Source organism: Aphelocoma coerulescens, unplaced genomic scaffold (assembly GCF_041296385.1).
Source record: "Aphelocoma coerulescens isolate FSJ_1873_10779 unplaced genomic scaffold, UR_Acoe_1.0 HiC_scaffold_94, whole genome shotgun sequence".
NCBI classification, from domain to species: Eukaryota; Metazoa; Chordata; class Aves; order Passeriformes; family Corvidae; genus Aphelocoma; species Aphelocoma coerulescens.
This window is the reverse complement of record NW_027184076.1, coordinates 95,398-107,994: the sequence shown is the minus strand read 5'-3', so window position 1 is coordinate 107,994 and position 12,597 is coordinate 95,398. Positions and strand designations below refer to the sequence as shown.

The following is a 12,597-nucleotide window of genomic DNA, read 5'->3' as shown; positions in this document are numbered from 1 at the left end:
CAATTAGAGGAAACACTGTTTGAGAGGAAGAAATCAGTCTTCCAATCCCCTGGGAAGTCAGAGTACATCTCTGGAATTGAGTTTCTGTGTGCTTCCTGTGATGTTTGCTGCAAGGCAGCAATAGAGCTCTGTGTCCCAAAGCCACATTCTGGAGCCTGACCAATGTGTTTGGATTCCTGCAGCCACACCAGGCAGTTCAGCCCCCAGTGCTCCAGCTGGCAGTGCTGCTTGGGCAGCTTGGACGGCCTCCAGCTGGGCTTGGAATAGTCCTGGGGAAGAGGAATTGCCACCCCTGGATCTAGACCTTGTTCTTGAGACACTGGAGGAGATGCTGTCACCATCCCTGCCTGAAAGGTCTCCCTTTGCTCAGGTAACTCCATTGGGTGGGAGTGAAAGGGGCTGGGCTGAGAGCTGTGGATGTTGTTGCATGGCTGAGAAGCAAAGGCTTCTTGGATTAAGCTTTGAATGGAGAAGGAAGGATTTGCTTGGTCAAGCAAGATTTCCAAAAGAAGAGGGAATGAAAAGTCTCCCCCTTTAGGGAGGATGAGAGGTTTGAGCAGGTGGTGGCCAGGTTTGGGTGCTCCTTTTGCTGGGGAGAATCCCTGGTGCAGGGGCCTTTGTGGTGATGAAATGGAAGCTTTTGCAGCTTTTGGACTGTGTTTGAGAAGTCAGTCTTCTCCATGGTTGAAGGCCTTTGGGGCCCAGACTTCTTTGTTAGGAACAAGGGATGGAAGTGTGTGAGCAGTGGAGCTTTTAGGGGGCAGAAGTGTTGGTTTTGAGGCCCCATGACTTGTGTGATTGGTGAGCAGGACAATGATGATGCTGGACATGAACGGGTTAAGGACTCCTTTAAGCCCAGGGGCTTCTTCTGTGTGGAAGAGCAATTCAGTCAGGGACCATGAGTCCTTGTGTTTGACAGATTCCATCTTTGACTTAGGAATCCCCTTCCTGTTAACTCTTGCCTCTTCCCAGATGTGCCTGGAGTGTTCAGTTCCTGTGTTGGCACAGGCCTTTTTGCATATTATTATACAACTTTGCCAAAGAATTTCTCTGTTTTGTTTAATATGCACACCCACTGCCTTCTTCAGATTTATTAGCCAGGAAGGGCAGAGTCAAGGTGGCGAGTGGGATTTTTTGGGATCCCCAATATCTCATTGCCAAGTGTGTTGAAATTCTGTCTTCTGTAAACTCAGACACAGCAGTTTTCAAAAGCATTTTCTTCCTCAAGAGAAGGAAATGTGGCAGGCTCTGAAGTATTGTACCCCTGAAGTAATTCTAAGAAAACAGTAAGTGATCTTTGGGTTTCTTTCTTTCTGTTTTTTTTTCAAGGGGAATATTAATGTTGCCCCTGAGTCTTCAGGAGGGGAGGCCGGGAACAGGGCTGCAGCAGAGGGAGCTTTGCCTGGTGCCATGAGCTGCAGAAAGAGGTCCCTGGAGCCCGAGGAGCCTGGTAAGGAGAGAGCCCACATTGGTTTAGAGAGCTCTGAGGCAGCTGCTCTGAGCCTGCCTCTGGCAGGAAGGGAGATGAGAAGAGTTGAGCTCTTGTTGGTGCTTCCTGGTGCCTTTAGGTCAAATCCTGCCCTGGCACAGCCTCCCCGAGCCCTGCCCTCCACGCTTCTCCAGAAGCACTGACACCGAGTGCTGTGCTGTGGCCAGAGAGCCATGAATAACCCTGACCCCGTGGGAGTTGTGTCACCAACCCGGGTGTCCCAATGTGGTTCATAACCGAGCTCACAGCACCCTTCAGCTTCAGCCCTTTCAGTGAGGACTGAGGTGTCTCTGTCAGCACAGAGAAAGAACAAGGCTGGGCTTCTGTGTGGGAGCTGGGACTGTCTGTGCTTCAAGCTCTCGTTGGTGCCATTTGCACTGGGGATGCTGAGAATTTATCGGGAGACTTCAAAACTTCAGAGTTTCTGAAAACTTGAAAGGATGCCTGTTCTTTAAAGAGCAGCCTTCAAATTCCTAAGTGAGACTCTGCCTTTCAGGCCACCTGTAACAGTCCCTGATAGGAGGACAATTGCTGCCCAAGAGAAATGTGCACGAGGGTCGGTATTGACTCACTGTTCCCTTTGCTTCCCAGATCCCATGTGATCGACCTCTCCAGGAGGGCTGTCCTGAGTGGGAGGAAGAGACAGAGGGAGAGCCTGTGACCATCAGGCAGGTGCAATCCCTCTGTCTATAGTGATATTGATAGATGTGTATAGTTATATTTATCTCTGCAGTTATCTTTATAGATTTATACAGTTTTAGTTATATGTCTATGTAGTTGTATTTCTAGAGCTATATAGTTACATTTTTATATATAGTTATATATCATTATATTTATATATACGTAGTTGTATGTATAGATCTGCATAGTTACATTTATACATGTGTACAGTTGCATTTATATAGATGTAGTTATGTTTATCAATACTTAGATGTGCATACTTCTATTTATATAGTTATAGGTATATGGAGGCATAGGTACATAGATTGATATCTGTATAGGTATAGGCTGATTCTAAGCTCTTTCCCTCCTCTACTTCCTTTTTGATCTCTTGCTTTTGCCCCTGTGCCCCCTCTGTCCCCTCTTCCTGGGCTGGCTCCGAGCTGGCGGCCGGGCCGGGCGCAGCAGCAGCTGCAGCCCCGGTGTCCCTGGAGCGGTGGGAGCTGCCGGCGGCCGCAGGCACTGTGCCCTGAGGAGCTGCTGGAGGGCGGTGAGCCAGAGGGGGCTGGGGAGAGGTGACACTGAAGGGACGGTGACGTTGAGGTGCTGGTGGGGCTGAGGGGATGGTGGGGGAGCAGAGGGGAATGGTGGGGGCTGCCGTGAAAGGGAAGTGGCACAGGCTAAGGAGGGTGGTGGGAATGAGGGAACTGGGAGAGCTGATGTGGATGGCAAGAGCTGAGGGGTCTGGAGGAAGCTGAGCGGGTGGTGGGGCTGAGAGGTGTGGGGGTGCTGAGGTGACAGGGAAGTGGCACAGGCTGAGGAGGATGGCAGGTCTAAGGGCACTCAATGGGTCTGAAGGGCCTGAGAGGGGTGAGAGGGCTGTGGGGGTCTGAAGCACCTGGGGGTGCTGTGGGCTTGCCAAGGGCATGGCAGGGCTGAGGGCATGGAGGGGGCCAGCAGGGAGCACAGCGGGATCTGGGACTGTGGCTCTGCCAAGCTTTGGAACCCATTCCAGAGCCTCCACTTTTGCCACAGCTGCCCTGAAGTCCTTGAGAACATCCAGAGACTGATGAGAACCATCAGGGAGAAGCTGAAGGCCACAGCAAGAGCAGTGAACGGGGACCTGCTGCTGCCGCCCGAGAGCCTGGGTGAGGCCCCAGGGCCGCTGAGGCAGGGTGGGCGTGAGGCTGGCGTGGGCTTTGGCCGCGGGCACTGGCCGGCTGGGCAGGAGCGGGCCCTGCCCGTGCTGGGGCCGCTCAGCGCGGCTGCCCCGGGCGGCACAGGGGCTGTCCTTGGGCAAGGCAGCTGTGCCGGCAGGGCCCGGGAGCGGTGCCGGCTGTGCCGCGCTGCCGGGGGCTGCGGGACGGTCCCGCCGGGGCTGCGCTCGCCACAGCCTGGCCCGCTGGGCCTGGTTTCTCTTTCTAAGCCTCCTGGGGAGGCTCTGAGATTTCTCTTCCCTGATGGAAGTGCAGCTGCTGCCAAGGGAAACGTCCCGATCCTGACTCAGTGTTCCCTTTGCTTCCCAGATGTCCCATCTCTGTCCCCATCCAGGAGAGCTGCTCTGCACGAGAGGAAGAGACTGAGGGAGAGCCTGGGAATATCGGCGGCTGCAATCCCTCCTGATATAATTCTAGTTATAAATGTGTGGAGTATGACTAAGAGCGTTAGAAGAATGGGGATATTGACACCTGTATATCTATTTGTATGGGTATATTGATGCATGTATATCGATCTGTTTACATCTGTAGTTATATTTACATACTTGTTCAGTTGGGTACCTCTAGAGATCGATTGATGGGGTTGGAATGATTTTTATATTAGTACATTGATATTTGCATATTTATAGAGGGATTTGATATGTGTGTATTATAGATGTCTCATTATATCTCACATGAAATATTTAATATATATTTACATCTGTGTGTTTTTATACGTATTTGTATTTGATATGTATTTACTTATATTTCAGATTTATGGAATTGTATAGTTCTAGAATTCTATTTATTTAGTTCTGGATCTGGGATTCTTTAGAGAGGGATATCTGTATTTCTGTATTCATATATGGGCCGTACAGTTGTAGAATTATGTCATAAATTAAATTGTTAAACTTCAGTTGATATTTGTGTGTAGTGGTAGTAGAGGGTTCCAGTAAATTAATTTTTTTTAACTGAAGTGGGTATTTGTATATATGTACATAGCATGATTGTAACAATAAATTAGTTTTGTAAACTTCAGTTGATAGTTTTATGTTCATGTATTAGCAGCGTGGGTGTAGCAATTTAAAATAAATGTCATTTTTAAACTGAAGTTGCTTTTTTTGTATTTGTACATTAGCAGTGCAAGGGTGGCAATCTGCAATAATTTCCATGTTTAAACTGCAAGAATGGTAGATTTGTGCTGTACAAAGGACTGGGCAGATGTAAACAGGATGGTGCTGGAGGATTTTGGCCATGAAAATCCCCAGCCGTGCCCAGCAGATCCCCCAGCTGCAGCCAGGCTGGGCAAGGGAACGGCACATTTGGGCTGGCAGCAGAGCCACACGTTGGCTACAGACTCGCTGCAGAGGCCTGCTGAGAAAGCGGGACTCCCCTTGATGCCTTTTCCTGGTCTTAAAATCGAGAGTCAAACATGGTTAGAAGGGGAAAAGGGATTTTACCTTGGGATTTATTTTAAGGATCCTTAGGTGCACACGTCCAGGTCGTATGCATTGAGATGCACCCCGCTGAGTATGTGTGTGTCTCCCCAACATCGGGTATAACATTATAGGTTTTACTAATTAGCAGATCTATCAAAGGTTCCCCAAGGAGAGGCTCAAGTGAGCCCCCTTCTCTAAGGAACCTTCCCCTGCCATGGTTCTATCTTGCTTTACAGAATGTGTTCTGGAGAGGACCTTGGGCTCTGGGGCACACTGATCCCTAGCTACCAAGCTCCTAAAATGTTTTGTCTCTCAGTTTGACAAACAAGTCTAAGAATGTCGGCAAAAAGCACGAAGAATACAGAAGTTGTAAAAAGGTATAACGGCTATAAAAGAAAAGGCAAAAATCTTCATGGCATCATTGCCCCCGTTTTAGAGACTAACAAAACTCTGTCTTGTCTGGTCTGTATTCTTTACCCGCAGAACCTGTTTACACAACCAACTGCTCCACAGCAAATTACACAGATAATAACTACAATTACAGCTGTTATGAATATTTCTTTTACCTGGGCTCAGTTTGGTAATCATGAGGTGAGGGTATCAAAAACATGATCAAATTTTAAGGTGTTATTTCTAGAAGCTACTTCATGTAGAATTTGAGTTCTCTTCCAAATTTCATCTAAATCTCTCTTAATTCTTCCACTTTGGTCCACATAAGAACAACAAGTGGTACTGACAATAGCACATACACCTCCTTGTGCAGCAAGTTTGAAATTGAGAGCTACCCTGTTTTGCATAACTGCACGGGACAGACTGTCAACTTCCTCCTGTAAGGCTGAAATTGCATCTGCAGTATGCTGCTCAATACGTTCAATGACAGCCGAGATGTTTACAATTGTTCTTTCCAGTTCAACTACTCCGTAAGCGGGTACAAGGGCTCTGATTATGCTATGAAAAAGTGTGGGATGTTCAATGAGGGGATTAAGAGACCTTTTTTTCTTCTCATTTGGTTTTTCAAGATGGTCAAATATTGTTATATTTGGGACCACAGCCCCAATAGCACAAGCCTGGTCTTTGTTCACAGGCATAACTTTCCAGGCCTTATTACCACATATCCAATACAACCCCATCCCAAACGACTGAGCCAGTCTCCACCCTGTCAGTTTCATCTTTGCTGCAGTTCTTGGGTCTATTATTTCCCTGAAATGGGTCTGATGACAATATGAAGGAAGAACGGCTTTTCCTGTGGCGTTTACAATTGCACAAGGAACCTTATAGTTGGCATGCTCTACCAGGCTACTCAGGGTAATGGGGAGCAGAAGGGTGCTATTCATTGGTTCCCACATTTCAGTGCGGTTCTCTTCCATTAAAATGCCAATCAATGGCCACTGACCCTTCCCATCTAGGGGTGGTAACTGAGTACAGATCTAGCAATTGCTCTTATTAAGAATTTTGGACACATTTTGGACCACAGTCTTATGCAAATCATGGGGTGAACCTTGAACCATGGTTACCAGTTGGACAAACAGGAAACATGTCAAAAACAGTTTAAACTGCATCTTTCTGATTTGTATCAGTCTCTGTATCAAATCTCGGTGATTTTGGGAGCAGAAGCTTTCTTCACCCTGGAGTAGTGGATCCACGGTCCCTTGCCAGCAACCTTGACCCCAGTAAAAGTGGTCAGCAAAACTTGGAATGGTCCCTTCCACTTGGCTTGCAAGGGGTCGCTGTCCCACCACTTGATGTAGACTCAGTCTGGGATGAGCAGCTGTGTCCAATCCTATTGGTTTGGATAACACGACGAATCTCTGGAGCTTCTGCAAAGTGGAACTCAGAGCCATTAAACACTTTTGCAAATCATTTTTACTTCTCATATGAATTTCCCCTGGGATATGTGGAACCTGCTATGGCCTGCCATATAATATTTCATAGGGACTGATGTTGTCCCTTCTCCTTGGCTGTATGCGGACTCTCAGCAAGGCTACAGGCAGGGCTTGAACCCACGTCATGGATGTCTCTTGACAAATCTTGCAAATCTGGGTTTAGAGGGTCCCATTTCTACACACATAGCTACTCTCTCTGGGTGGTCCCTGTACTTCCCAATTGAGTTTTTCCACTGCTGTCATTCTCCATGCATATGACCTGGACATGTGCACCTAAGGATCCTTAAAATAAATCCCAAGGTAAAATCCCTTTTCCCCTTCTAACCGTGTTTGACTCTTGATTTTAAGACCAGGAAAAGGCATCACCCTGAGCGTAGAACTGTAACCAGGAGCCACCCGGGGAGGAGAAATCCACCCCCATCCCACCGGAAGCTCTTCAGGGAGCGCTCCAAGTGTCCCTCTGAAGGTCATCCTGGAGAGCAGCAGCAACCAGGGATCCTGAGCCAGCTGCGCTGCCTTTGGCAGCACTTTGGCAAAAGGTCTGGAGCCAGGGCGAGGGAACAGTGACTGTAACTGCTGCAGGGCAGGGATGAGGGAAGGGCCATTGACCCAAGTGCTGAAATGCTCCAAAATCCAGAAGGATGCTGGACAACTGGGAAGCAACAAGTTCTCACAAGCGCTGAAATGATGGAAGCCCTTTGAGTGAAGTTCCCTGAAGGAACTCGCAGGGGAAACGCTGCTATAATAAGTAGGACCAGAAGGCAAAAATGTAGCACTGCTAGGAGATGGTCTATAAGCCCCACAGGCTATGGCTTAGGAAAAGATCAAGTAGAAATTTGACATATTCTATTTATTATATCTATTAAAATATATTGTATATCATACTATATAGGATAAATTGAAGAGATGATAAATTAATATGTATTATTTGATACATTTTGAGAAATATTTTCATTTCATGTAGATTTGAAATATTCTTCCAACTTGGGAGAGTGAAGATGTACTGCTGTCCAAAGCCTTCTGCCCACACAGCCATCAGCCCACGGGTGTGTCCGTGCACACCCACCCACCGTCCTTGCTCTTCTCGGCATCTCTGGGCTGCTGTTTGCACACAATTAGGGTGAATTCAACTCGACAGACCTACCAGTGGGGTGTCCAGCTTGGCACGAACGCTGATGGGGCAAGGCACAACACACAGCTCTCAAATCACTTACATTATCACACGTGCTTTCTTTCCTGCTGGGGACTGAGGAACTCTTAAAAGCACCAAAGATACAGAAAAGAGGTGCAAAGAATTGGCATCATGCTACTGCTGGTATCCTCAGGTAGGAAAACCTGTAGGGTTTTTTAAGGTTGCAACTTTCCAAAAACTAGGAAAGCTGCTCAGCATCAGCACCCCCATTGTAAATGGTTTTATTGACTTGGCAAAACTGGAACGTTACCTTTGGACTCCATCCTTGGTTAAAATCACCTGCCCTGACCTACAGACTAAAGCACCACCCGCAGCAGAAGCTACGTCAGTCACTTCTCTCAAAAAGATGTCTTAAATTTGCAAGGAGAAAGGAAAACACGTCAGAATCTATGGATTAATGACAAGACTCGGAGAAATAGTCCAAAGAAGAACTCGGAAGAACTACTGGGAGAAACAGCTCCAAAGCAAAGGGCCGCAGCTTCTCTGGGACGCTCCTCGTGCTCCAAGGCAGCTGGGCTGCCCTGGCTGCCCAGGACGCTGCGCACCACGGGCCCCGCAGAGCTGCGCAGCAGGGAGGCAGCTTCGGGCACCTCAGCCCCTGGGCAGGAGCGGCCTCCTTGCTCTGCACGGCTGCCCGTGGGCAAACGCAGCGTGCCGGCCTTCTGCTCTTGGCCCCAGCCCGGCCTGGCAGGGCTAATCCCGTTCCCTGTCTGCAACCTGCTAAAGAGGGACTTGTTCCTTTCCAGCCCTCCAGGGCATTCATTTGCACCACAAAACACTGAAGGACTGAGGCCTCAGCAACAGGCCCTGAGCCAAAGTTGCCCTCTAGATGACCCTTCTGACCAAATGTTCTACGGGTCTGCTCCTTAACCAGGCATTACCATCAATGGGATCTGTGCAGCCCTTCATTGGTGGAACGTGTCTTTACCTTTCAGTATTTAGAATGCGGACAAGACCACGTCTGGCCCTGTTTGGGGTGTAGGATCCAAGACAACTCCCTCGGTTCCTCCTCCAGCCATGGCTGGGCTTTGGAAGGAAACAGTAGAATGAAATCAGATGTCCCTGCAATACAAGTTCTGTCAGACTGGTTGTTCAGCACTATCAAAGCCAGGCTACTGCTGCCTAGGCAACAAGATAATGCTTGAGCTCTGCAAAAAGCTGTAGCTATGCAGAAAGAAGTAGGTCCTTTGTAACAGGGTATGTGAATGAAGCCCTTTTTAGAAACCAGCACATTTAGCAGGACAGGCTAACTGCAAAAGCTAACCCCTGGCTATTTGAGCCGGCAATCTTAGAGAGCACGTGCAGGAAGCAGGGGTGAGAAGTTCAGGAAGACTTAGGAGCCTTCATCAGAAATGACCACCAGGAGGCTGACGACCACCGCGTGCAGAGACTGTGCATGTGCTCCAAGGGCTGACATAAACGTGTGATTAGAAAATGTCTTGCAATATGAAGGTTAGGAAAGTATAATGTGCACATTAAGGAAAAAAAGTATAAAATCTACTACTGTGTGAAGAATGGAGTGAGTTTGTGGTGGAGTTACTCCCCTCCCTCCCTCCCTCCCTCCCTCCCGGTGTCCAATAAACAAATACCTGCTCTATAGGCCTTATACTACGGAGGACTGCTCTCTTGCCCAGGTTTTGGGCATCAGACTTTAAAAACTGTTGTTGATTTCAGACCAGAGGAAGAGAACAACTCCACAGTTTTTTCCCAGCTCCTTCAAATGGTGTTATAAAATTCTTGTCTCTTCCCTTATTCTTTCATGGTCAGACAAAGATTTACTAGAAAACTATCAATTTACCCCAGCAAGCACATTCCCTTTTCCACTGCTTAAGTCAGGACAGTTATTGCTCTCCACAGGGTTCATAACTAGAATCAGACTGGCCATGTGGCACAAAACTGGGCCTGTGGGAGAGCCCAGCAAGCACAGACCCCTGCTTTTCATGCTAAGATGGCTCATGCTCCTCCTTTCTCAAAGCATTTCCACCTCTTTCTCCTTGTAATGGTATATCCTATTGTTTGTCCAGCACAAATACAGTTCAGATCGAAATCTCAGAATGAAACAATCAGCCTTGCATTCTAGTTTGCCTACAACAGACATCTTTGATTGCAATTTCCATCATCTGCTGTGCTGTCTGCAAAAAATAAATTTACATTCTGTCATCAAAATAATTTTGTCCGATAAACTTGTCTAATTCTTAAACAATGCCATTGCTTTGACCTTAACAGGGGTTAATTTTGTGTGTTGGCTTCACAGAAGCCCACAGTCCTCAGCTGGTGCCAGCGAGTGCTGAGTGTGCCTCAGCACTCAGCACTCTGAATGTGTGGAGTTTGATTGCTGGAGTGCAGTGTTTTAGCAAACATCCCCAAGGCCCGTATCTGTTCCCATAAACAGCAGGAGCTCAGAGGAGATGGCTTGTGCTCCTTTTCACCCGCTGCTCATCTCCACACACCGAAATACCTGAGAATCATGGCTGTATTTGTCGGCAGACAAGGAGCTGTTATTTGGCCCGGTCAGGAGGGACTGTAATACCATAAACAGAAGTGATGTTTCCAGGAAAGTAAGGTACCAACTTTTTTGCTTAAGAGTAACGGTCAAATTCTCCCGACACTAAAATGTCCTTCTTATTTATTCAGTGATAATTGAATCTTGCTACCTAGGATGTATGGTTTTCTTTCACATTCAAAAAGAGGTCTAAACTGTCTTGTGTCAAAGGAGTGACATTATGGGAACAAGTTTCTCCACCTACTTTTTATTTCGTTTGGTGGGGGATTGGTGTTTGGGGGGGGGGGTTTGTTAGTTTAGTTCAGTTTAGTTCAGATTAGTTCTGAGTTGGGGATTTTTGTGGAGTTTTTTTGGTTGGTTGGTTAGTTTGGTTTGGTTGGGTTTGCCTGTTGATGGTTTTAGCCTGAGACCTACAGCATACAGAAAGGTAAAATCCCTGGCAGGTGCACACCTGGAAAGCAGTTGGGTGCATAAGCAGGCAGACTTATATCCCTAGCTTTAATAGAGTAAACCCTGCTTTGTTTCTTCATTTCTTCACTTGAGCCTTTTGCAAATATTTGCATTTTCTTGATCCTAAATACTGACAACGGATGCTTTAATTTCTTTCTTTTCTTTTACTTTGGCTTAGGTGTCGAATGTCTTCAAGTTCTTCTGGTAAGAAGACATTCTTTACTGAAGGACACAGCAAACATATGAGGTGAGTTTGGAGTCTATGAGATGTCCAGCTTCCCAGTACTTCCCTTGACATGAGCTGCAAGATGCAGGTGGCCAAGTTGATATTCCTGGAGAAGAAGAGGGAGAATTTCTTCCATTGCTTGGCAAGAAGCTTTTCCAGCAAGCAGAAGGATGCTGGAGGGCACCTGAACCCCAGGAGCCCTGCAGAATTTGTCTGCCTCTCTCAGCTTGTGTGTCACTCATAAACACACAGGCCCACAGCCACACATCTGGATGAGGAAGAGTCCATACCATTTAAAGTCCAACAGCAGTATTCCAAAATCACTTCTGAGCTACCTTAGCCAGTGACTAAACTACCTGTGACAGCAGCCAGAACAAGATGCAATTATTACTGAAAACTCCCCTTAATCCCAGTTTTGTTCCTTTGCCACAGCCCTCACCAGAGCATTTCACCATGACCTTTAGTCCTCCTGGAGCTACTCAGGTAACAAATGCCATTTCCCCTCGGCACAGTCACAGCCAGCCTGAACGGGCACAGACGATGAGAATTTCTTCCACCTGAGGTAGCTGCGCTCTTAAACGTCCCTGGAGCGCTTCCACTAGCTCAGCTCACTTGAGGGAGGACAACCATCCTGGCAGACCTGAGCAGCATGTCCAGGAGACAGGGAGACCCAAACCAGGGCATCACAACTTCAGGTTTAACAAGACTTGTGCAGACATCACACAAAACAGTTCATGCAGATATTCAGTGGAGGCTGCAGAATGTACAGAGAGATTTTAGTCGGGGGGAGCAGCACTAGAACAACCTGAGATGGTGTTTGCAGACAAACAAACCCAAGGGAGCAAACAGAAAGAGGCAGAAGCTGCTTGTGAAGTTCAGCAAAGAACCATTTCAGACCAAGTTCATCCCAAAACGGAGGTGCAGTTTCAGGGCAGTTACCATGAAGTTTTACTTTGTGGTTCTGTTTTTTTGTAGAAAAGACTTTATGTTCTCTCTTCTTACCCTCTAAAGTCCAGGGACTAAGGTGGCCCCCTCAGTGCTGGTGAGCAGGTTTCAAAACCTGTGTTTTGAATTCACTGGACTCAAAAGCGTGGATGCTCTGTACCTGCTGTTGCAGTAAGATTCCCTTTGCCTGGTGGGATTCTACCTCCTATGCCAATATTTTTAGTTATGTCAAACTTGGGGTCTAGGTGTTCCTATACTGGGTTAAAACCACATCTGTAAGGAGGAAGAAAGTGATGAAGATTCTCTTCCCCGTTCTGTAGCCAAGGAACCCAAGAAATACATGCTAAATTCAATGACTTATTACTTGTTTGCCAGGAATTTCTCACTTTTATCAGCAATGTAAGTCCAAATACAGACTCCAGCTAAATTGGTCAGAAAAATGTACATTTCTTTCTTCAGCTTCTACTCTTCATGCTGCTGTGGTTAGACCAAGTAACCTACAACACTGGCAGGAACAGCCTTTGCCACAAGTACGGTATAGAAGTAAACAGCAAAGGATGGGTTCAGGACCAGCAGTTAGTTCCCAGAAGATCAGGAACAGCTTGGGTGCTGCA

At 47.2% G+C, this 12,597-nt stretch overlaps 1 protein-coding gene across 1 annotated transcript in view; it reads left to right on the top strand.

Annotated features, from left to right (window-relative positions):
* The window catches only part of LOC138102609 (uncharacterized), a 60,473-nt gene extending 58,351 nt beyond the window's left edge, over positions 1 to 2,122 (top strand). The window contains exons 4-5 of the mRNA XM_069000333.1: positions 1,428 to 1,450; positions 2,081 to 2,122. Coding sequence (XP_068856434.1) covers positions 1,428 to 1,450; positions 2,081 to 2,091 — 34 coding nt within the window. The 3' untranslated portion in view covers positions 2,092 to 2,122. The remainder of the gene's footprint in view (positions 1 to 1,427; positions 1,451 to 2,080) is intronic.
* Positions 2,123 to 12,597: the final 10,475 nt, after the last annotated feature.